This window comes from Sprattus sprattus (genome assembly GCF_963457725.1).
Source record: "Sprattus sprattus genome assembly, chromosome: 10".
Lineage (NCBI taxonomy): Eukaryota > Metazoa > Chordata > Actinopteri > Clupeiformes > Clupeidae > Sprattus > Sprattus sprattus.
The window spans coordinates 10,466,037-10,490,258 of record NC_137908.1 but is presented as its reverse complement, the minus strand read 5'-3'; the positions used below and the strand labels follow the sequence as shown (position 1 = coordinate 10,490,258).

General features: G+C 41.3%; 5 protein-coding genes across 7 annotated transcripts in view; 3 read left to right on the top strand and 2 right to left on the bottom strand.

Moving 5' to 3' along the window:
• Positions 1–112: 112 nt before the first annotated feature.
• h6pd (hexose-6-phosphate dehydrogenase (glucose 1-dehydrogenase)) lies at positions 113–4,803 on the top strand (the record flags this gene model as incomplete). Its single annotated transcript, XM_080846773.1, has 5 exons — positions 113–119; positions 482–1,170; positions 1,802–1,919; positions 2,060–2,329; positions 2,554–4,803. 5 exons carry the CDS (start codon positions 113–115, stop codon positions 3,891–3,893), a joined length of 2,424 nt encoding a protein of 807 aa, XP_080702899.1. The 3' UTR covers positions 3,894–4,803.
• A 5,031-nt stretch (positions 4,804–9,834) lies between these two features.
• On the top strand, positions 9,835–11,075 carry rbp7b (retinol binding protein 7b, cellular). Its single transcript, XM_080846037.1, has 4 exons — positions 9,835–10,003; positions 10,461–10,639; positions 10,734–10,835; positions 10,929–11,075. The coding sequence occupies exons 1-4, from the start codon at positions 9,931–9,933 to the stop codon at positions 10,980–10,982; spliced, it is 408 nt and encodes a 135-aa protein (XP_080702163.1). The 5' UTR covers positions 9,835–9,930; the 3' UTR covers positions 10,983–11,075.
• Positions 11,076–11,186: 111 nt separating this feature from the next.
• On the top strand, positions 11,187–12,729 carry cenps (centromere protein S). The gene is made up of 5 exons (XM_080846038.1): positions 11,187–11,570; positions 11,673–11,796; positions 11,885–11,918; positions 12,014–12,080; positions 12,585–12,729. Exons 1-5 carry the CDS (start codon positions 11,544–11,546, stop codon positions 12,714–12,716), a joined length of 384 nt encoding a protein of 127 aa, XP_080702164.1. The 5' UTR covers positions 11,187–11,543; the 3' UTR covers positions 12,717–12,729.
• Positions 12,730–12,930: 201 nt separating this feature from the next.
• On the bottom strand, positions 12,931–17,397 carry tardbpb (TAR DNA binding protein b). 2 transcript variants are annotated; one of them, XR_013968796.1, is made up of 7 exons: positions 16,633–17,397; positions 16,059–16,222; positions 15,808–15,948; positions 15,487–15,657; positions 14,864–15,368; positions 14,222–14,365; positions 12,931–13,416 (listed from the first exon to the last, which is right to left on the bottom strand). XR_013968796.1 is itself a non-coding variant. In XM_080846036.1 (6 exons), exons 1-6 carry the CDS (start codon positions 16,871–16,873, stop codon positions 14,307–14,309), a joined length of 1,281 nt encoding a protein of 426 aa, XP_080702162.1. In that variant the 5' UTR covers positions 16,874–17,397; the 3' UTR covers positions 13,430–14,306. The 2 variants fall into 2 exon arrangements, 1 of the variants encoding a protein (XP_080702162.1); XM_080846036.1 differs by lacking the exon at positions 12,931–13,416 and having other exon boundaries at positions 13,430–14,365.
• A 2,282-nt stretch (positions 17,398–19,679) lies between these two features.
• The window catches only part of ca16b (carbonic anhydrase XVI b), a 62,092-nt gene continuing 57,549 nt past the window's right edge, over positions 19,680–24,222 (bottom strand). For both annotated transcript variants that reach the window (XM_080846475.1, XM_080846476.1), the window contains exons 21-29: positions 24,031–24,166; positions 23,526–23,672; positions 22,720–22,813; positions 22,350–22,426; positions 21,955–22,083; positions 21,580–21,726; positions 21,273–21,415; positions 20,893–21,028; positions 19,680–20,497 (exon numbers count right to left, since the gene is read on the bottom strand). In XM_080846475.1, the coding sequence (XP_080702601.1) occupies positions 20,357–20,497; positions 20,893–21,028; positions 21,273–21,415; positions 21,580–21,726; positions 21,955–22,083; positions 22,350–22,426; positions 22,720–22,813; positions 23,526–23,672; positions 24,031–24,166 (1,150 nt within the window). In that variant the 3' untranslated portion in view covers positions 19,680–20,356. The remainder of the gene's footprint in view (positions 20,498–20,892; positions 21,029–21,272; positions 21,416–21,579; positions 21,727–21,954; positions 22,084–22,349; positions 22,427–22,719; positions 22,814–23,525; positions 23,673–24,030; positions 24,167–24,222) is intronic.

The following is a 24,222-nucleotide window of genomic DNA, read 5'->3' as shown; positions in this document are numbered from 1 at the left end:
AATAGAAGTTTTCCAGTAATGTCCATAGCCTTTATCCTGTCTTGTAAACAAGGATCGCTTGTCAGAGTGAGAATAATTATATTATCGGCTGTACATTAATGGCAAGAAGGCTATGTGGGGTGAGATTGATTTATGTTAGGAGGACTCGAAAGGTGAAAGGGTATGGGAAAAGGAAAAGTATAATGGCTGTTTTTTAATAAGCACTTTTTTTAACACATGCTTAAACAAGTTTAACTTCTTTTCTGGAGAAAGGGATTACTCTGTTAAGTGAAGACTGATGGACAGTACAGAATAAGATAATAGGAGTGGCCTACTGTCAGGGATGTTTTTTAAGATGTACAGATGTACACAAATAGTACCAGTTGTCATTTTGCACAGATGTGAATTCAGGATGTGTAATCCAACAAGTTTGGCTAGATATTTAATCCCGATGTAGCCCGTAAAACCTCCTGTCTTTTTGTCAGTTTTTTTGTTTTTGTAGGAGACTGGTGTGATTGGGGCTGGACCATGCGGAAGGCAACGTTGGGACTGCTGCTTCTGCTGGCCTGTGCAGCCACCTGTGATCAGAGTGGCCAGAACCAAGATGGAGACCAGAAGGGCCCTTTACGCAGGGGCCACGTGTCAGTGGTGGTAGTAGGTAGCACAGGTGACCTTGCCAAGAAGTACCTTTGGCAGGGCTTCTTCAACCTGTACGCTAGCCAGGTGGGCAAGGGCTACAGCTTCTCCTTCTACGGAGGTGGGCTGTCCCCAGACAGCAGGGGCACCCCGCTACTCTTCGAAATCCTCAAGAGCCAGGACTGCCCTGTGGATGTGTCTGATGAGCGCTGCGCCCTGGTGAGGGAGCAATTCCTGCGGCTAGCCCAGTACCGGCAGCTAAAGACGGAGGAGGATTATCAGGCCCTGGGCGAGCACATCGAGACTCAGCTCAAGCAGGAGGGCATTGTGGAAGCCGGACGACTCTTCTACCTCTCCGTGCCGGCCTTTGCCTACGCCGACATCGCCCAGCGTGTGAACCGAAGCTGCCGGCCACCAGGGACTGCCTGGCTCAGGGTGGTGGTGGAGAAACCCTTCGGCCACGACTCCAACAGCGCACAGGAGCTCGCCACACAGCTGGCCAGCTCTCTAAAAGAAGACGAGATGTTCAGAATCGACCACTACCTCGGGAAGCAGGTACTCACTGCAAATATGAACTGTTTTTCCATTTAGCAAAGCAATGAGGGTTTTGTAGTACTTTGTAGTGTTTTGTAGTGTAACAGAAACTCCAGGATAAGTGTTGAGAAGACCCCTGTGTAGCCAGTCTTGGGTACATGACATGAAAAAGGAACATGCAATGATTATTTGTGAGCCTTTTTAAAAAGAATTCTCTTCAGATCCAATCTAACACCTCATAAAATATAATGGGTAAGATTTTTGTAAGTGAAACTAACAGTCTTGTTACAATAGATGACTTTAATATTTCCCTACACAGTTGTTGGTGTGATGTTGCAATACTTGGAACAGCTTTATCCTTTATTAAAAATTCCTAGAAATGAGATAGTGGTGGCAAGAAATATGCAGAGTTGCTCAATTAGCCTGTTAGTAAGTGGTCAGTGTATTGTGCAAGTAGTTCAATTTTGCTTCACGGGACAGATTTATATGCCTTGCTTTGCTCTGTTTAGAAATACTTCGGGAAATAATAAAACATGTTATCCCAGTGCTCAGTACTAAATGAAATTACCCAAGAAATATGTCATTTAAATAACAGGTAACGCACAGATCAGTTTTCTAATGGCAGTTCATTTATTATTCTATCTCCCAAAAGGTTGTTTCCCAGATATTACCATTTAGAAAAGGGAACAGGAAACTCCTAAAATCAATCTGGAATAAACACCATATTGACAGAATGGAGATTGTGCTCAAGGAAACTCTAGATGCCAAAGGTATTGAGTGTGACCGTAACAATGCATTTTACCTCACTAATTGTACTTAAACCTAGAGATGGAAACCAGTCAAATGCCAAAGCACTTCAGCTGGCTATTCATGTCAAGCAGTATGCTATCTGTCTTTCATTTCACTGCAGGGCGTATCTCCTTTTATGACCAGTATGGAGTCATCAGGGATGTGATCCAAAATCACTTGACCGAAGTCATGACCCTTTTGACCATGAGCGTCCCAAAAAACCTGACGGATTGTAAAGAAATCAATCGGAACAAGCTCAAAGTCTTCAATGCTCTCCATCAGCTTGATATGCCCAGTGCTGTGATTGGACAGTACCAGACATACAATTCTGAAGTCCAGCATGAACTCAACAAGACCAAAGATCACTTCAGCCTTTCTCCGACATATGCAGGTAGGTTGGCCTAAAATGTTGTGTGTAACTGTAGATGTGTCATAGTTGAATTGATTCTATATTTAATTTCATTGATTTCATTGATTCTATTTTTTGTTCAATTATTGTATACATTTATATTGAGAAACAGTAGTGAAAAACATGACTCATCTAAATACTGATGCACTGAATGAAACCGTTGACTGATTGTGTTTAATTGAAAAAGCTTTTTATTCTGTGTTCAGGTATTGCAGTCCACACTTCCATGCCACAGTATGATGGAGTGCCCATATTCCTGGTCTCGGGTAAACTCCTAGACGAGAGGGTTGGGTACGCCCGCATCATTTTTAAGAACAATGTGTTCTGTGTGCAGGACCCGACCAGTATTACATGTAAGCCAAAGCAGATTGTGTTTTACATCGGCCATGGGCAACTTCAGTACCCAGCAATACTTGTAAGTAAGAATCTTTTCAAGCCAGCCCTGGTAAATAATGGTTGGAAGGAAGTCACTGAGAATGATGATACTCTCTTGTTCGGGATCCCCATGTCAGACTATTACATTCAGACACCAGTAGTCCAGCAAGAGGCTTACACAGAGTTAATCTCGCAAGTTTTCCGTGGGCGTAGGGACCACTTTGTTAGTGCTGAAAGCCTCCTGGCCTCATGGAAATTCTGGACACCTCTGCTGAACAGCCTGAAGCACACGTTTCCCCGGCCTTACCCCGGTGGCGCCGCCAACGCCAACCTCCTGGACTTCCAGTTACAGGGACGGGAGGTAAGGTTCTGCAGCGAGGCCCTGGTGAACATGATCCCCCAGGAGCAGACGGAGAGCTTCCAGGTGATGCAGGGCAAGTACCGCAGTGCCGACATGGTGTCGGCCTGGTCCAAGGAGCTGGTGGAGCGGCTTGCCCACGACCTCCAGGAGGCGGCCGAGGAGGCGGTGCAGGAGGGCACGCCCTTCCACCTGGCGCTGTCAGGCGGCTCCAGCCCACTGGCGCTCTTCAAGCAGCTGTCGCAGCACCACTACGCCTTCCCCTGGTGGAACACGCACGTGTGGATGGCGGACGAGCGCTGTGTGCCACCCAACGAGGCCGAGTCCAACTTCCGCACAATCCACGACCACCTCCTACAGCACGTGCGCCTGCCCTACTTCAACATCCACCCGATGCCCGTGCAACTCAACCAGCGGCTGTGTGTGGAGGAGGACGGCGGCGCGCTCGTCTATGAGCGGGACATCGCCCGGCTCATCAACGCCTCCAGCTTCAGCTATGTCCTCCTGGGTGTGGGTTTCGACGGGCATACAGCCTCGCTCTTCCCCGGTAACAGGCTGGACACCAGTGGGGAGAGGCTAGTGGCGCTCACCGAGAGCCCGCTCAAACCTCACCAGCGAATGAGCCTGACTTTCGGGGCAATCAACCGCGCACGAAGGGTGAGCGTGCTCATCATGGGGAAGGGCAAACACGAACTCGTTACCCAGCTCAGCCGAATCAAGGACACCCCAGACAGGTGGCCCATCACAAAGATCCAGCCAGGAAACGGAAAGCTTGTATGGTATATAGACTACGACGCACTGTTGGGCCAGTGACAATAATTCTCCTACCATGTGTCAAATGCTGTATTGAGAATGTAATGGTTTTGTATTCTGAGTGAGTTTTGTTTGCTTTTAATTGATTGATAACTCTTGATAATGTTTTCTTATTGTTTGCACTAAGGTGAATATGTAACTAAGTGGGACTGAAGTAGTGAGTGTTTATTCCCATGTCAAACATACTTCAGCTGCACCACACCCATCTACTCATCAGCTGTAGTCTTCAGTAGCTACTGTTGAATAATTCCCTCTACACTCAACGTTAATGCTTAGTGTGTCTGGTCAGCGTATGTACTGTTCACATTTTAGACTCAGGAAGGGAATGTTTGGGAGGGTTAGATTTCTTTTTGTATGTTTTTTTAAAACATAGGTCCATTCATATGTGCTTTAAAAAAAAAACTTAGTTATGTACTAATGCTGGATACAGACATCTTTATGTGTGGTTTTAATGCATATCTGTAAAATGTGCCAAATCTCAAGAACCCTTTACAAACATCAGTTATACATAATCAGTCAGGACTGCAAAGTGTTTTTATTTTTGTTCTCTATCATCTTTGTTCTGCCTTTTGAAGAAGGACCAAAATGCCTGTCATGATCCGAAAAAGCAATCACTTCTATGTATGTCAAATGAAATGTTGGAAATCGATGTGTATACACAGAGCATTATATGCAATTCTATTATGATTTCAGAACCATCTAAGTCTAAGATGTTTAGTGCACTTGATTGAAGCAAAAGATGAAGTAAGGATAAAATGGTTAGTTGAACAAAGGCTTTCATTATTGCTGTAGCTACTCATAGTATTTCATGGTTATAATTCCACTCATTTCTCAGTTACAGTCATGTGAAATACTGTGAATTTGTTCTATTTATGTTACTCACAGCTGTAGGGAAAGGGAACATAATGTTGCAAATTTTGATTAGATTCTTCAACAGCAATACCTCAGAAAAGTGCCTTTTGAAACTTAACAATATCCAAGATTTCTTAGGGTGCATGCTTTGCCTTATGCTTGATTTCACCCTTGGAATATCTTATTCTATTGGAATACCTATTGGTTAATAATCAATTACATTTTGATACTCTCTTTTATTGGTTGTGATCAGAGCTTACTATATAACATTAAAAGTGATTTTCAAATAAGTAATGTGTTTATTTTTGTAAAGACATACGTATATCATATATTGAACAACTGAATCAACTGAATTACTTTTTGAAGAATAGGAATACACCTATAGTAAAACCTATGATAAAAGGATTATACACAAATGACATATCAAATTCATTGGTGCTGCTGATTGTTCATCATATATTGCACCTTCACTTTCGTTGGACCAAAATGCTATATTTTACAACCTGCTAGATGGCAGACTTGGGGTGGGAAAAAAGTGCAAACAGACATGTTTAGGTAAGAGCTGAATTGACAGAATAGTATCTCCTGCTCTCCACTGCTGCTCCAGAGAGGATCAAGCGCACATAAAAGCTCAGAGTCCAACACAAAGCTGCATGCCCATGATGTCTGAGCAGGGCATAACAATGCCATGGGACTGATCAGGCTGAACTATAGATGTAACACAATGTGAACTGTCAGCTGTCCTCACTGAAAATGAGGATTGGCTAGCACAAGGGGAATAGTAAATATTGATTAAAATAAAACTGCTTAGTATTGCTTAGTAGTTCCCAGTCTTATAAAAAATACTCAAAACATTTAATTCTATCGAATACCATTTTAATCCAATTCAGAAAATGTTATGGGCTTGTTAACTATAAACAATGGAAATTAACTGATTTTCGATGATCGATGGTGATGAATGGAAAAGGATAAACAAGTGAACATCAGGTACGACTGATTAGGTGATCATCTTTACCTCAACAGTGATTCAAAGTTACACCAAAAACTCTGAATGGGTGCCCAAGAGAAAAAAGGACTTGTTTCCCTGTGTTCAGAGTGCTTGACTGTAATAGGATCTTTGTTCCCTATCTGAGTGCCGGTCTCACGCTGGCATGGAAACAGCATAAATAATTAAGAGGCTCCAGCGTGGACGTGAATACGCCTTTGGCTCAAACATTGTTCCAGAAGCTCTTGTCTTTGACCCAGTTTGGCCACATTTTGCTGATCATCCAAAGCCCTCCTCTGGCAATGAAATAGGCTGGAAGGAGAGAGGCAAAACCAAAATTAGTTCCAATTGTTGTGTGCATAACTGTACAAGTCCCAGCCTTGTATTTGACTCAGTGTGTTTTAATTGAGAGTGGTTACACAGTCTAAAAGCTGACCCATACATACATATAAAGCAGCTGATAAAAGCCTAAATTAATATTCTCTTCAGGTCTATGTAATATCCTCAAAAGAAAAGTACACATTTACCTGTGGAGAGAATACACGCCCAAGATAGAACAAGGGAAAGGTAGTAGAGCTCTGTCGTTGTCCATGCCTATAGAAGCACATGGGCACACAAATAAGGAACATGATCACCAAAATCAATAAGACAAGCCTATATGCTGAATAGAAATGGCAGTTGTGTTCATTGACATGTGACACCAGTCTGAAACTAGCATGTCGAATGTGAACACAACCGCCTCCTTCACATGGTTTTTCGCCAATTAACGAGTTTGATTAAACAGACCCAAGTACAGACAATCTACTGCTTAGAGCAGTAACAAGATATGAGTTGTGAAACTGAAGGAGCTACGCACACAGTCAGCTGCTAGTAGAGTCAGAAGGGTGGTGCACAGGCCTTGAGCAAATGAAATGACCCCAAACAGATGGAAGGCTACGCTGAAACTCTGTGGCACTGGGTCTATGAGTGTGAGCGCTACTGCAAAGCCTGAAACAAATAGGTTGCCATTTATTAGCATGATATCCATCTCAAACTGCATAAAATAAATGCTGTTAATGAAAGTTTACCATTTTTTGTTTACTAAATGTCAAATGTTTAAAGGTTGTATTCATTGAAGTTCACCTGTAGCCATGAATGATAAGATGATGAAGACTATAAGGTTATTAAGGAGAGGCTGATGGCAAAATCGAGATGATCTAGGCCTGGGAGGATTAAAATTGCAGATTACTGATAGGAAGCTTTACAAAACAAAAATGCAGTACATTTGAATCCAATATATACTGCAACAAGTATTTGTACTTGCCTTGTCAGAACATAGAGTTGTGGGGTAAGGACAACCACCACAAATGTAACCAGAATGACCTGACTGCAAGAGCCATACAACATATGGTTGAAGTTCAAACTCAAACTTAACATCAGGATAAACAGTCAGGCAGTGAATTATCTACAAATGGAGGCAGTCATTGAGACCACCATATCTCATTGGTGCTTACAATCGGAGTCTCTGATCTCTCGGCAACCATCTGCTGGAGAGTAACGCTACGTGTGCCAAGAAGTGATGAAACATTGGCCTGGGAAGTTTGCAGGTAGCTATACACAGAGAGACTCAGTCAGCATTGAATTGCACTGGACATTATGTGGAGAGAACATAACAAAACATTCAATTACTGTAAATATTTGAAATGGTGCTTTTTTTTTTTAGAAAATACAGGTGTTATATTTAACATGAGGTTTCTTAGGGATAACTTTACATACCTTAACAGAAGCTTGCATCACAAACACTAAATGAAAACACTGATGAACACCAACTTTAGTTTCACTAAAAGGTGATACTCACCTTGAGTTGTACCACAAATGTGTCTCTTAGCCTGGCGAAGTACAGGCAACAGGAGAGCTGTGGATATGATGGTGGCGTGTTACAGGAGGAAAAGCCTCCTCTAGTGGCTGTTCAGAGAAGCGCATCATTTTATTCCTTAAACCAGGGATAAAGGGCTACTTCAGTACCAAGATATTTAACTTCAGTATTTAACTTCAGTACCAAGAGGGCCAAATGGGAAAATCCACATAAAATACAACACCACTAAAAATATATCCCTATTGTGAATTATCAAGTGGCATGTATTCATATCCAACTATATTTAATAAAGTCAGAGTAAGATTCCCTTAAACAATGGATATGATGCACATTGTTAAATTCTGAGATATGGCCCAGATGCTGCTCAGATGTAGCTCAGATATGGCGATTTGAAGTGTTTCCAGTTAATTCAAATGTTTTTGGAATCTACACACACACACACAAAAGGCACATTATGCCAGCATGGTATCTCCTGTAGAAATGCCTGCCTCTACAACCGGGCTTTCAAACTCCAACTGATTTCATGCGGCCTGCCACTTGATATCAAGTTTTATTAAACTGCTCCTCAGAATGTTTCAAAAAGTTCCATTGACTTGAATGGGCCTCCCCAACGTTTACACATGTTATTGGCAACGGGTTTTGTGCTTCTAATTCATATCATTCCACAAGTAGTCCAGTCATTTAAGGTAACGGAAACTTAATTCAAGTCAGCATTTGCTTTGAAATGTGCAGGTCTGAAGAACAAAACATAGTAGTTGTCAATGAAGACATTATCCCACTCTTACTGTTGCATAAGTCATGGGCAATCAATGAGACAAAGTGACCCAAAAATGCAACTATAACAAACACCTCTATACAAAGAGCATCTTGCATTGCCCAGGAATTGAACCCAGGTCAACTTCTAACCATTGTTCTACTGATCACACATGGTAAATTTGCCAAAATCAAAAGTCGTATAGTATTGTGACAGGCAAGCCAAAAGTTTGTTTTTGGTGTCATGACAAAAGCTTGCCTTTAACTGTATATGTGCACTTGCCTGGCCCCGTACTGACCAGACTGGAGGCTTATCGGCCCCCAGGTCATTTTAATTTGAGACCCCTGCTCTACAAGATTACAGAACGTTGTTTGTCTTTTTGTGTGTCTTGTACCAGAGGTATCTGTGCCCTATGGGCCACTAAGCAATCTGTGAGCCTCAACACATCATACCACCTCTAGAGAACAATATACAATGAGCTGAATAATCTATGGAAGAGGTGACTATGTATAATAATGGAAAAAAAAACTCAGCCTACTGTTAGGTGAAAGTTCACTCAAGTTATCTGAGGACTCCAGAGTTGTAGATCAGTATATTTATTCAGTAACAATTGCAATCAGGCTCTATCACAGCACAAGGATGAAAGTGAAGAAATTTCAATTAACAACGCACAGGGTTTATATGCTTGAGATTTATCTAACTCTGACGCCATGAATGTTTCAAATATAAGCAAGTATAGCCACACTCGGCTAACAGTAATTTTGTGTCATCGCAACTAAGCTATCTGTGATGCAAGAATGTCAGTTATGCACAAGCACAGTTCGACCCTTCTTATCACCTTTGAGCTCACCCAAACATATGCAGACTAAGTGGTGTCAGCACCTTATAAACTTAGCTACACACACACAGAAACTCAGAAAAGCCATGTTCCTGCTTACATAAGCACATGATTCATATAAGATAATCATTAATACAAGGCACTTGATTAATACATTCTTAAGTCATGAACAGTGTTTCGAAATTAATTATATGACCAATATGACTCTTGACATGCCCTGAGAAAAAAAGTCAGTTAACATTTAATTAAACATATCTGAGTACATTTTTATGAATGTGATTATATTTTATTTGTAATGTGTGTCCTTTTCATATGTGAAACGTCTAAATACGTAAAAAATCTAAGATATATATATAATAAGAATAATAAGAAGTATAATAAGAAGTCTGAAATAACCATTTCACAGGATGTCTGTGCAAAGGTACTGGGATCCATTTCACACATCATATGTTTAATAAATTACCCCCCTCCCCCTAAAATCCCATGAGGAAAGTATTGTTTCCCCATGTCCAGTGTGTGAAAAGTTACAGTCCTGCCCGCAGTGCAGAGCTTCCGACTCTGCCTCCAAAATAGCCTTTGTGCTGGTGAAATCACCCCTGCCCCATATTTCTAAATACATGAGGACATGTCATATTGAGGTCTTAAGCACACTAGTGGTTCATTCGACTCCTCCACACCTCTGTAACAGGCTGTCTGAAGCATTCCAACATTTAAAAGGCACCAACATACTCTCTGAGGCACATTTGATTCATTATGCCTGCCAACTACGCTGGGATTTGGGACATTGTTAGTAATGAAAACTTTGAAGGTTACATGGTTGCCCTTGGTGAGTAAGAAGCGTTCATTCATTATCAAAACTATTTCACTATTTTTACTTATTCAAATATTTGATTATGTTATTATGCTTTTCAGTCCCAAATGGCAATGTCAAATTTTGAGATTTTCAAAGAGAGAACCCACTGTAGTTATCACAACATATAAGGACTGGTCAGAAGTCAGTCAAATATGAGTCAGAATTGTTGCACAGGAGTGTCTTGCATCTGTGAACTCCACATATTCTTTTTTTCAGACAGTTGAATTCGTATCTTAGATTACTGAATGAATCTCCGCAGATCCGTTTACATCACCATTCCTTGAGTTTGCAAAGCTTGCATTATGCTGGTTCCAATATATGGAAAACATTTTGTGAAAACATGGTCAAATATGGGCATATAAGGCTGGATGGTAGAGAGAATTTAGGAAGTTTATTAATGAAGAAATCACACTCTTTTTTTGTCATGCAGGTATCGACTTTGTCACTCGCAAGGCAGCAAGCATGTTGAAGCCTCAGAAAGTTATTGAACAAGATGGTGACTCCTTCATAGTCAAAACATTAACTACTTTCAAAAACTATACCTGCGAATTTAAGATTGGTGAAGAGTATGAAGAGGTCACAAAAGGCTTGGACAACAGAAAATGCCAGGTTCAGTTACATTTTACATAAATACATACTACCAACTAAATAACACTGTAAATAACACTGTATATGTTAATTTTTTTTTTTTTTCTGTCAACAGACAACTGTCAGCTGGGACAATGATAAACTGGTCTGTGTCCAGAAGGGGGAAAAGAAAGACAGAGGGTGGACTCACTGGTTTGAAGGAGAGGATCTCCATCTTGTAAGTAATGTGCAATTTATGTATGCCTTACAGTCTCAGAACGTATACTATTGGCTGTGATTACAGTGCCCTTTCTCTGTCTTTTTATTACAGGAAATGCGATGTGAGGGCAAGGTTTGCAAGCAGGTCTACAAAAAGAGTGCCTGAATTCTCACATGGTCTAATAATCAAATGATTGCATTTTGTATCCAAGCCTAATAAATCTTAATAAATAAAACATACACAGCCTGGATTTTTTTTAATCATATTTACTGTTTTAGTTTTTTAATACTTGATTAATATGTAAACCATAAAGGCTATTTTGATTTTCATCTCAACAAACAAAGTTTCTGTTAGCAGTCCTTACTTTTAATGATGACTGGTATAATACACTGATGTTATGTATACTGTTTAAAACTAGTACCTTTAAATCATGCTGTTGTTACTGGATGAACACATGTGCATCGCTACGTTAACCTACTCCAGCTCAATAGGTGTCAGTATTGTGCATGACAACGTATGGCCCTAAATCAGACAAGAGAAGCAACAATGTACCGCGAAATTTTTTAGAAAAATCAAGTGTGGTATTTTCTCTGAGTAAACAGTTGGGGAACACATTGGATTTAGCACTAGTTCACGTTGTTGTTGAAATTCTTGCATAACTATATATTTGTAATCTGACGCAAACCAGCAATCTAACGTGTAACCTTTGAAATCTTAAATTTTGATATGGATGATACATTGGCTCAAACTCAGGTAAGGGCGTTTATATTAATTAGCATAACTTTCGCGTGTGTTTAATTACACTAAAACGTTTAGTGCATCGTACCATAATGTATTCACCTTTATATGTTGTAGAGACTTAAAGCGGCAATCCATTTTACCACGGGACAAATATGTCAAACAATTGCTGCCGATTGTGGGAGGGAGTTCAGCAGACAAACTATAGCTGCTATAGCTGAAACTACATTTCGACAGTGTGGTAAGTCTTGAATGAGCGTTTTTAAGTTCAGGTAAATTCAGACGCAGCTTCAGCTACCATAACTTAAATTATACTGTTTCTATTCCAGACACGTTTGCTAAAGACCTGGAAGCGTTTGCAAGGTAACATTTTATTGTTGTTAAGACTGTTCTTTCACCTCAACAAGTAGCGTCATTGTACGATCTTTGATGTCACCTGCGTTTTCTGCTCTTTTCAGACACGCCAAAAGAAACACGATCAATATGGACGACGTGAAACTTGTTTCAAGGCGAAGCACTGCACTTGTCAGTTAATCTTACTTCTCAATGTTTAATGGATTCCTTGATATTGCTATAATCCAAAGCTTCTTAAGTCATACTGATACTGCTGACTAAACCAGTTATCCCCACCTGGGTGTATCATTTCAATTCGTGGCAGAAAGGGGGATGTGTGAATACGCATTCCTGGGCTGTTGTGGGATTTACTTGACCAGTAAGATTAGTGCGCGTCTGCTGAGCTCATTTAGCAACCCAGGGATAGCAGTAGTTGATAGAAACTCAATGAGCGAGTATCAATGTGAGTATCGGATCTCAAGAAGTCAATGGAAATGCCAAAGGGAACTATGCAGAGATAACAGTGATCAACATTTTAAATGTGTGTTTAAATGCACGCCTGCATGTTACAGCCTTTGGTGGAGTTTACTAATCCATTTCCAGTGTAAGCCAAGCTTGTGAGAATGGAATGCATGGATAAAACGCCTTGACATTTTGCGAAAATATTTGATTTAAGTGTTTCCTTGCCCACTACAGTCCACTTATGTACAGGAGAAGAGCGAAGAACTGGCCAGTGCACACCAGGAGCAGAAAGAGAAGCGGAGAAAGAACACGGTGAAGAGGAAGCATCAAGACACTGAAGGAGATACTAGACAGAATGAGGACTGAATACAGGATCAATAGTTTGGCTGTTAGTGAGAGCCAGTACAGGCATGTGTGGTTTGTTAAACACTGGGTGGCAGACTGTAACTTAACACAATTGCAGCATTTGTTTACTATTCAAACAAAACACAAATGTCTTTTTGAAGATGTATTTTTATTGTAATAAGGGGAAAACATGCACCCACTATGTGAGTGCTTAGGGAACTAAGGAATGTTGGGTTGGACACAGCATTTTCATTGCCAATTGGTCTAATTATACTTAACCTGTATCACAATAATTTAAATAAATAAAGCTGTCACATTAAAAAAAAAAGACAACTCAATTTTTTTTCCATCAAACTTAACTCAGATTTCACAGTTTAATGTGTTTAAGAATCTGAATTTATACAAGAATACCCACTGGTATCTAGCATACATCAAGGCTTAGCAATACAAATATTAAGGCTCAACTGTTTAAATTACAAGACTGGTTTCTCAGTTTTAGGAGCATCTACTAAGGCCAATTTAACGATGCAATGCCTTATGCTCAGGACTCTTGAGAAAGGCCATTACCAGTTTCCTGTCCAGTCCATCCAGGGACGCTACAAATATTGCTGAACCCCCAGCAGAAGTCAGGGGCTCCACCCCTTCCATCTTCATCCTTCACAAAACTCAATCTCCCACTCTGGGCTCAGATGGAAACCTCGGTCAGCAGTATCCAAGGTTCCTAAATATGCGGATGCAATTAGTTTTATGATGGTATTTCACCAATGACACAAAAGGGTCAACCAGTTTCAGATGAGCAAATACCCATTTCAAATCAATTTTTTTTTTATTAGAGTACTCCCTTCATTGACATGTCATATAAAACACTGAGCAACATTATCTACGAGGGATTCAAAGAGACACGCACAGCACTCCACATACAAGTCTCACTTACACCATCACTCATGTCCCCCTCAAGAGTCCTCAGAAGTTGTCATCCACATCAAGTTCACACTTACAGGTCAAGTACAAGGAAATAAAGCACACACACCATACAGCATTCAGGATGGGTTATAGAAGCAAGACAAAATATATAATCACAACATTCTACTAAACTCAGTGCCGTTTATGCACTTCAGTATACTAAAAGGAGGAAAAAGCAATAGGGGAGCAGGTTAAAGGGGGGATGGAAAAGGGAAGAGTTCTGGGAGATGTACAAGTTAACAAAATGTCCATCATAGGGGTCATAAAGGAGGCGCTTGTAGCATCTGCAGCTTCCATTCACACTCGCACCAAAGCCACCACCCATCGCAGTCACATGTGGCGCGCTCTCATCGCACAACCAGTCTTTTTTCGCTCGCTCTCTTCCACGCGTTCTTTTTCTCTCTCCATTCTCTCATTCGCAGCGTCATTCTTCGCCACCAACAAGCCATCATCCCCAATCGCACTCAAGAGTTCTCTCAATGTCACTTGCGCAGATCTTGCCATTTGATTTGTGTTTTTTTTAAAAGAAAAACAAAAAAAGTGGATAAAAAGGGAACACCCACCGTCTTGTCGGCACATGCGAAGGAGATAGCCGTTCTGTGGTGGCAAAGCATTAACACATGGGGAAGAGGGCGACTGACAGTGACATCAGCCACACATTGCGGCCAAACAGGGGCGTCTTCCCAGGAAAGCGGGAGAGATGTGAACTGCAGAAGAGATTTTTGATGAAGGCTTTTTTTTCGTAGAAACTTGACTGCAAACAAATCTGAACTTTAAAAGTAAGTCTTTTCAGTTTCAACTAGATTCTTTCCATTGCAAGAGTATAAAGAAAGAAAAAAACATATGTAAGAATGTGGTTTGATGTTAACTTGCTCATGCATTTTTCAGAACCATAACTATACAACACATGCATTTCAGAATCCAGTTGAAATGACAACCAAGGAGAATACGTTAAAATAAAAAGAAAGAAAAAGGACACCCTAGGTGGTTTTTTTTACCCCCTGGTTAACAATGATCCACTTCAAACACTCTAAATGAAATCCTGGACAAACATGTCCAAATGTACAAAACATTCAATATCCCTCCTCAAAAGGTTTTTTTTGTATCTCAAATACACCGGACAGAAAAAAGAAATCTCAGTATACTTACCACACACACACACACACACACTACAAACTTTTAACAACTCAAATCCCATTACATACCCCAACCTGAAGACTTGGACTCCATGCTGGAGCCAAAGCCAGAGGTGAACCCACTCCCGCTAGTTGTGGAGTTAGATCCGGTGCCCCACCCCAGGCTCGCTGAATTGGTACTGTAGTTACTGTTGCCGCCTGAACTGTATGCCTGGGTTTCCCCCCGACCAGTGGAGCTGGTCTGCCCACTAGTGCTGGTGCCAGAGGTAGCGGACTGACCACCCTGCTGGCTGGCCAGCATACCCATCATCCCCCAGCTGCTCTGTAGAGCTGCTTGGGCCGCGGCCATCATGGCCGGGTTGAGGTTGAAGTTACCAAAATTACCCATAGTGCTAGAGCTGCTGCTGCCGGTCATACCCCTAGTGCTAGTGCCAAATCCCTGGCCAAACCCATTGCCAAAGCGGCCTGCTCTCTCCATCATTTGCCTACTATTGTTATGCTTAGGCTCAGCATTGGAGATGTGCACGCTGACTCCTTTGACGATCAGGTCCTCACCACACAGTGCTGCGGCAACCTGGCGAAACAAAGCACACATCATTGCATTATTTATCTGAAGGTCATGTTACAAAAAAAAAAAAAAAACACCACACTTAAGCTCAGAGTATTCCTGGCTGTCAGCATTACCAACGTACCTGGTCATCAGCAAAGGTGACAAAGGAAAAAGCACGGAATGGTTTTGGGATGAACACATCAGTGACCTCGCCATACTGCATAAAGAACTGCCTCAGGTCATCGGCAGTCATGTCCTCTGTGCATCGGCCAACGAACACTTTCCTGCACCTCTGGGGCTCGTCAGGACCGGCCTGTTGGTCAAACATATAATCCGTTGGACTAAAGGCCTACCCAAAATATGGTTGGGTAAGCCATTGTTTTCTCAAGGAGTAATTGATGTACTCCGAAAACTTGGTCTAGCAACCCTGTTAAATTTAATTTTGAAGCGTTAATAAAAATACCTTGGAATTTGGGAGCTTGCAGTCACACCATCTTCCATCAATCATGTGACGCTGTGACATCACTTTGTTCTGAGTTTCATACTCTGTGAACCTCACAAATCCAAAGCCCTTCGAGTTCCCAGTTTTCACATCACGTTTGACCTGGAAATATATTCAGCATCAGCATTTCCATTCAACAAAGGATGAGGCCTCATATGAACCATCAAAAGAAATGAAGAGGGACAATAAGACATGCAAATTAGGTATCTTACCTGGACCATGATGACTTCTCCAAAAGTGGCGAAATAGTCCTTCAGGTCCTGTTCAGAGGTTTTCCATGGAAGCCCCAACACAATCAGGTCTGAAGTCTTGCAATCCTCTCGCTTCATTTTTGAGGCCAAGTTAGCATCCATCTCATCCATCTTCCTTTTGTTATCTGGAGAACACAAACATCCCAGGGTTAGAGAACAACAAAGGGAAAAATCATTGGAACGAAGGCGACCCTGCGAATTTACCATCAGTAACACCACACGAGGGCCCAGATGGAAATGAGTAGGGGGATCGTGTTAATATGAACCCGAACAATCGGCAATCAGATAGATTACCCGACTGGATAAATAGTGCGACCATGTACACCTCCAATTCAGGTGCCATGAGCTTAAACCACCAGGTCATATTAATTAAGAAAAACTTAACTAGCATTCCTGCCATCTATCAATGAAATGAACGTGTTCAACACAATGGCGGCTAAGCTAGCTAGCATACATTTGTTCTTCATCAACATTATTGGTCTACTCTGACTTTTCTTAAACAATAATTGTCTAAAATCTTAACATATGAACTTACCTTTAGGATAGTTGACGACATAGGCCAGATTTTGCCATCCATTCTCGGGAGCATGAAGAATTCCTTCCACCAAACGGACCCCTCGCATGCACTGGGACACTGGGCTCCGGAAACGTAGGCCGCAAGCTCCTGGAAACTGTGCGGAGACGCTCGACAGCAACACGGTGCCGTCTTCCTCTGAGGGGATTTCCATGGGCTCCTCATTCTCATCTTCCGCCACGCGAATATAACATTCGGCCATTTTAAATATCAAAAGGCTTTTTCTTACAAGCAGAATCGGTTACCTAGCAATCCTAACAGCAGCGAGGCGTGTTCGCTGAAACCGCGCAGAATGGCACGCTTGCGCAAACAACGGCAAATCAAGTTTAGTATTACCCAAGTAGCGTTAAAAACGTGCTTATGGCCTTGATTTAGTTTAAACCACACAAGGCACGTCTTGCTTATCAGCAACGGCCCTAAAACCCCGACTATATATATATTCCTTTGTTAGCTTACTGGCTAGCAATTTAGCTAAACGCTCATTCACTGGCGGCGACGACCTCGTTTTAACAATGTGGTTCACTATCAATGAGCTAGCTAGCTAATGCTAAACTACGTCGTGCTACAATCAAATCTCAATTATCGTATGCTGCATTAAATGCACAAAAGCCAGAAATAAACTTTCCTATATTTCCTCTTCAGGTCGGTACAGCTAGAAGAGATACTTCAATCCGAAAAACTGTTTGGATTATCAGGTCCCGTGCGCCGTACAAGCCGTAATTTGTCTAAACATGGCATTATCTAAGTCATCCAGGAAGTACGTCATCGTTTGGGAGAGCTCATTTCTGGCGTGGGTTGACGCATATCATAATGTAGCTATGATATATTTCCATAGACACTACCGACGTTTAAAAAATTCTGAGATGGTAAACAATGAAAGCAAAAAGAATGAAAATACATGTATTACCCTTAAATATTTGGATAATGGAAGAACGACTTTTTTCCCCCAAACAAAATGGCAACCCCTGTTAAAGAGCAATGGTGAAACCGCTTCCAAAACCAAATCGTAACTTCCTGTAGCTCCCTGGTTCCCCTGGTGGTGTACAGTAGATTTTCCCCACAATCTTTCTTATGTTGGCATTTACTGTTATTTGAGCTACATGATCTACCTTGTTTTAGTGACCACAGGTAATAACGACATTTCAATGTAAATTGCTGATGACTTTTCAGTTTTAAAATATAGGAATTTATGTACCAGAGAGACATACTTTGATTTGCTTTAAATTCATTTTTGGACATGTTGATCTTCAGAGCTTTTGTATGCAACGTTTCTCATAATTGTGGCTATTCTGTCAAAAATATATCAATACAAATACATTAAATGCATGTATCAAATGCATGCAATACTTTTAATTTAGTAAAACAATTCCCAGTTTTTTTAAAACAACAAAAACAAAAAACAGTGTTGGTGGCACAATTTTACTGGGCATGCACTTTTTATTGTAAAATTAAAGATAGGTGACTCTCTTGGTGTGTAATGACCACAGGCTAGAACGAAGCACTCCACTTTGTTCACATAATAAATCTATATAGGTAGTCTCTCTCACGCTCAGATTATTTTATTAATATTTTGCCTTGTAGCCTAATGTAAAGGCTGTATTAAACCAATGACCCAAACTAATGGTATATGGGTGATGAGCCAAACAAAGAATCAAACAAAACAAAAAGAAATAAACACAGCAATTACCTGCAGGACATCAAGAATGTATCAGGTAAATCATAGGAAATGTTGCTGAACTTGTATCAGTTTATTGATAAGCACGGAAGAAGAGGCACATTAGGCAGCTTAACATTATGGGTGTTATTAAATTAAATTAAAACTGCAAATGCAATGCCAAAAGTAATTTACCAGCCCAACAAATGATGTATGTATGATGTTTGCCTAGCTTCTTATGTGTTCTTTGTTAAGCCTACCTGTTCAGCGATTCCTATATCAGGTTTGACTGTCTTATCACAATACAGCTGGAGGAATTGATTTGATTGAACTTAAAAAGATCAGTTGTCTTCATGGAAACAGCTTTAAAAAAAATCATAGTTCTGTATCTGACCATTTTCATTTTGATTGGCAGGTTTTCTGTAGCACTGGTTTGAAACAACAGCTACAAAAAGCTTTTGTGGCATTGTGTGAAATCACAATCATTATAATGGGTAGTGAAATGCACTGCTCCTCACTTGATTTACCTCGGCATCAGCTTTAGTCTTTAGAGGGCAGCAGTCTTCCAACTTCCAGTATCATGAAAATCATGAAGAGGATTAACATCACAATCTGTGGTTCAAAACAGTGTTGCAATGGTGTATCCTCTGCTGTGCAGGGTGACAGAATAAAAGGCATACTTTTCTAGTAGCTACTTTGGTAGGCACAATTTAATTTCAAGAACTATGTTCTTCAGTGATGTTTGCAGAATGTGCTGTGTGCAGATGTGTTGTTTTTACTCAACTTAAGGTTACATGAAAATTCCTGACCAAAAATGCAATATAATCTTCAGTTAATCACTCTCACGGAAAGCAGCCAATCATATCTTTGGTATGAAGGACTAATCTAATAACTGTCTTGGATACATGGAAAATATGGTGGCATTAACTGGAGGACTACTGTCGCTCAAGGACATCAAGGACACATGGAAAAAGAAGGGAGAAAGGGCCCTTACTGCATTGTGCATCTTACTGGTTTATATCATAAGGTTTTTTAGACTGAATATGTATGATCAATGAATTTCAAGTTGAACCATTTTCACAATACTTGTTGACCTTATTGTCGGTAAACCCTTTTATGGTGTCTTTGAAATGTACATCATATAATGTATTTGCCAACACCACCTGCTGGAACAGAGCTACAAAGATGGATAAAATAGTGCAGGCCACAGTTTTCAATCAAATATATTACTGATAGTTGAACAGAGCACAGCTGAAATGTACAAAATACAGGTAGACATGATCAATATATTTATATTTACAAAACAACAGAACTTTTTCCATAAAACAGTAAAGTCCATACTATGTGTTATAATACTAATTAGAAAAACATGTATAAGTTAGATATAAAATGAAACATGTTATTCAAATAAATATCAAAATAAAATGAAAGACAAAAGTAACACTTATCCAACCTAAGGGGCGTGTTTTGGCTCCCTAGTTGGAGAGTGAGAAATGTACATTCCGATGATATCAGGTCATATTTTATCTCAAAGTCTATTTAGATGACGAAACACAACATTGAACTAAAACGCTGGGACTCCCACGGGTGGGCCAGATCGGTAGCATACTGAAGACGCTGTGCTCTGCTGCTAAGCTGTGCTGTGCTGAGGGTTGCTTGAGATGAGGGAGGATGGTCATCCTTGTTCTTGTCAAACTCGACAGCACTGACTCCTTTCAGTCAGCGACTACCAAAGATGAACAGGCAGACAGAACTCATCCAATGTTTTGGGACGTCATAGTCTGTAATTGACCATGTATAGGCAGTAACACTGACAGTATAGTGCAAAATAGACAGAGCTGCATTTTGTTTCGTGAACAGTACAACAGATACAGACAATCAGCAGGATAACAAAAAGCAGCAAAAATAAATATCAAAAAGTTCCTTTCATCTGTATAATCTGTATAAAAAGTCACTGGGTTTAGTTTTTTTTTGTTTGACCAGTAGTCTGGAGAAAAAAAGGCCTCAAGAAATGCTTTTCTTGTTTGTTGTTCACACAAGTGATTCCATGCTCACTGCAGGGTGGTCTGTGATGACTGCTATGCCATTCCTCTCTGCATATATTGGCCAGAGTCCATTCTCTGTGCAGCTGACCATATTGAGCATAGCTTTGTAAAGGTACTGATACTGCTCCTAAAAAAAACACAGAAATCATTGTTTAAACATCTTCATACAACACTATATGCATTATTCTTTGCATTATTGCTGCTACTTAAGAAGAAATCTTCCATTTAGTCATTTAGCAGACACTTTTATCCAAAGCGACTTACAAGGATGTATACACATTTTTACATTTCCACATTTTTATACAGCACATCAGGAGCAATTAGGGGTTCAGTTTCTTGCTCAAGGACGCTTCGACAGGGAATTTGAACTAGCAACCTTCTGATTACTACACGACTTCTCTACCTCCTGTACCACTGTCGCCCCCAGATCACAATTATTACTATTAAAGTAAATAAAGGCAAGGTACTCAAACAGATCTTATCTTCACTGTTTCAAGGCGAAAGCAGCGCAGTCATACTCACAATGTCCGTAAAGACGCCTGGCCTCATAAGGTTGATCATTTTGGCCACCTGATACACATCCACAGCATTCTCGCTCTCCATCTGATCAGACAGCGTGGTGAGTGCACAGAGCAGGCCGGCAGAAAACGCCCCATACCTGCAACAAGACCAATCAGTCACCCAGACAGAGTATTTGTATTTTAAGATAGCACCCTTAACAAGCTCTTATTGACAGGACTATGCCAATACACATACAGGCTGATATCACGATTCATTCTAACACTTTTCCATCCATTCCCGTTGACATATATGCAAAGTTTATTGGACGAAGATCACTGATCAGCTCTGGTGACTGAATATAATTGGAGAACAAGATGGAGCAGGCCCTCCTCAATACTCACTCATCGTGGACAATAGTAGGTCCGTCCCGAGTAAGGGCCTCTTCCTTGATCATGTTAACCAGCTCCAATGTGCTACTAATGGGGGCATTCAGGTCAGGCCATTTAGGACACTGGAAGTGCCGCACTTCCAACACATAGTCGTCCTGGAAAAGAAAGTATCATCCCCCATCAGACGCATAGGGAGAAGTGAATACACATGTTTAGTACCCATATTATTTTTGTCTTTTTAATTTCCCTCTCGTCTTCTTTTACGGTGTAAAATGTGCTGGTGGGTGCGGCGGCAGTCAAAATGGAGCCACTCGGGTACCTGTGTAGCCTCCAGGATGAAGTCATGAATGATGATTTGCTCTCCACTGGAAAGGCACAGCCTGTCTTTGTTGATAAGGGTGACTGTGAACGCCAGACAGTTCATGGCCTCTTCCCGGCTGGGCCAGTAAACAAACTCATCTTCAGTCTGGGGGGGGAATGAAATGACAGACATAAACAAACATCACCTCAGGAAGACTGCTCCAGGTACTAGAACAAACCACTCCAACCAACTCCTTTTAGTAATGGAATTTAAATCAAACAAATAATACATGCTGTTATCAAACACAGCTCCGAGAAAATAAGTGTAAATACGTGACTCAAGGTTGAGGTGCTCCTCAACAGAGATTTGCTATATATTCAATGTTACACACACCAAGCCATGGTTGTCTGGAAGCATGACAATGACTTGAGCATTGTGGTCCCAGATCATCCTCCAGAAGTCCATAGTTGTGTGGGGTAAAGGATGTTGGGTGATGATGAACTCGTTGCTACGACGATAACCCTGTTTGAATAAACAAGGGAAGGGGAGAGAACATGTAAGGGGAGAACATGGGGCCAACTATCCTGACTCCTCTACGTATATCAGCATATGTCATATGTGTGAATTGTACAACTGTGTGTTACCAAAACTAACTTTGCACTGATTATTTCTTGTGTCTCTAAAATGATCCACTGTATACACATGATACGGTGAACAAATGGGGATTAGGCTAAAGCCTAAGAGTGATGAGCCCAAATAAATGGAGTGTTGTGTGCTGCCATAAGTACCATGATGTAAGAGGCGTTGATGTAGTCGGTGCCCTTCATGCCAGGGAGAGGTGCCAGTCCAACGCGAGCCCGCTCCGCTTGGAGAAAAGAGAACCACAAAACCAATTAAAACCCTTCCCCTCTGTGAGAGAGATAGCGAGCCCACTGCAGCTGAAGTTTTCTGTTATCTCACACAACACTAAAGCATCGTATTTGAACTCCAGACAAGTCCAGGCCCTTTCATTTTTCTTTTTCTATTTCGCTACACTTAATAGCATTTCTCCCTTCCCTCCCCAACACCACCCGGACCACCAAACTTTCCATGTTTTCTGGGAATATGATGAAAAACGTCATAGGCTGGCAAAAAGGTTAATGAGGTAAGACCACTCACAGGGCACCACAGAGGAGTTGCGGTTCTTCTCCTTGTTGTAGTCCTTTTGTGCACTGAAGCAGTCAACAAAATGAGCATTACACTGCATCACCAGCTGCGAGGGGAGAGAAGGAGTTTGTTAGCCTGGGGCGTCTCTGTCTAACATTAAGCATTGCAGGGGAAAAATGCCAGGATCAGCCATCTCCTCTTTGCTCATTCTCATAACCCTCCTGTTTCCCTCCTGACACCCCCCCATGTTTTATTTCAAAGCGGTCAGCCCCCTCACACTGCGAGTCTCTGCCTCATGTAAAGAACCTGTCATTAATGAGAAAGGGTTGCCAAGGCAAATGTCTGAAACCCAGATTTCAAATAACACTAAGTGAGCACGGATCTGTCTGGCACCTACACGAGGGTCGAGGGTAACCTGTCATGTCTGATTCAGCTGATTGAATACATTTACAAAAAAAACACTTTAAGACAATGCAATGTGTCAGCAGCGAAGAGCTTTCAGCTTCATACATTTAATGAGTGTCTGTATACTAGTCTACATAAATCGATTTTCCGTGTCAGTTCTATAAAGCTAAAGCCCACACTTCAACTGAAATGATTATTATCGGCGTGATATCAGGTGGAATTTTCTTGTCTGTTCTTGGATACGTGCAAAGCAAATGACAGATTTGAAATCATTAAGTTTAAGTAACTTGTGTGTGTGCATGTGTGTGTGTGTGTGTGTGTGTGTGTGTCTGTGTGTATGTGTGTGTGTGTGTGTGTGAGAGTGTGTGTGTGTGTGTGTGTGTGTTTGTGTGTGTGTGTGTGAGTGCATTTACCTTAAACTGCCTCTCCATTTGGGACCTGTAGCTCATGTCTGGTGTGAGGAGGCCACCGACGTAGGCAGGAAGCTGCCACATCGGCACCTCTGTCTCTGTGGCCAAGACGGCCTCCATCAGTGTGTCATGGATGAAGATGTACTGCTCCTGTGAAGAACAGGTAGGATCAGCATTTTTTAACAAGTACAGGGTGTGTGTAGGTTGGCATGTAAGTATAGTTGGTAAGTTTAGCATTTAGGGGTGTGTGTATAGAAATGTTTTAATTGTCGTCTTCAAATATTGTCTTCATATTATCAATAAGGTCCATAATCCTGGTATACTTAAGTGTTCTCCTTGTAAACTGAATCTCCGCCCCCTCCACACACACACACACACACACACACACACACACACACACACACACACACACACACACACACACACACACACACACACACACACCTAGAAACATACAAAGGGCAAGGGGAACCTGTACAATGCCATGCAGAAACACAAGCACACATACCTCAGTCTGTACTAGGTAGTTGCGTTGGGTGCGGATGTGTTTGAGGAACCCATGGACATTAACGGTGCCCTTGTCTCTCATCTGCCTCAGCATGCTATCAATGACGATGTATGTGCCAGTTCGCCCAACCCCAGCACTGCCAAGAGCAAAGAAAATAAACACAATGCTTAGTTGGAACACCATCATAATAAA

Coding starts and splice junctions, on each gene's coding strand:
- rbp7b (XM_080846037.1), top strand. CDS start 9,931: ATGCCTGCCAACTACGCTGGGATTTGGGACATTGTTAGTAATGAAAAC. Junction 10,640..10,733: donor TGGACAACAGAAAATGCCAG/GTTCAGTTACAT, acceptor TTCTGTCAACAG/ACAACTGTCAGCTGGGACAA. Junction 10,836..10,928: donor AAGGAGAGGATCTCCATCTT/GTAAGTAATGTG, acceptor TTTTTATTACAG/GAAATGCGATGTGAGGGCAA.
- cenps (XM_080846038.1), top strand. CDS start 11,544: ATGGATGATACATTGGCTCAAACTCAG. Junction 11,919..12,013: donor GACCTGGAAGCGTTTGCAAG/GTAACATTTTAT, acceptor TGCTCTTTTCAG/ACACGCCAAAAGAAACACGA. Junction 12,081..12,584: donor CAAGGCGAAGCACTGCACTT/GTCAGTTAATCT, acceptor TGCCCACTACAG/TCCACTTATGTACAGGAGAA.
- tardbpb (XM_080846036.1), bottom strand. CDS start 16,873: ATGGCCGAATGTTATATTCGCGTGGCGGAAGATGAGAATGAGGAGCCC. Junction 16,223..16,632: donor TGTCGTCAACTATCCTAAAG/GTAAGTTCATAT, acceptor TGTGTTCTCCAG/ATAACAAAAGGAAGATGGAT. Junction 14,366..14,863: donor GTCCAAGTCTTCAGGTTGGG/GTATGTAATGGG, acceptor TCTCTTCTGCAG/TTCACATCTCTCCCGCTTTC.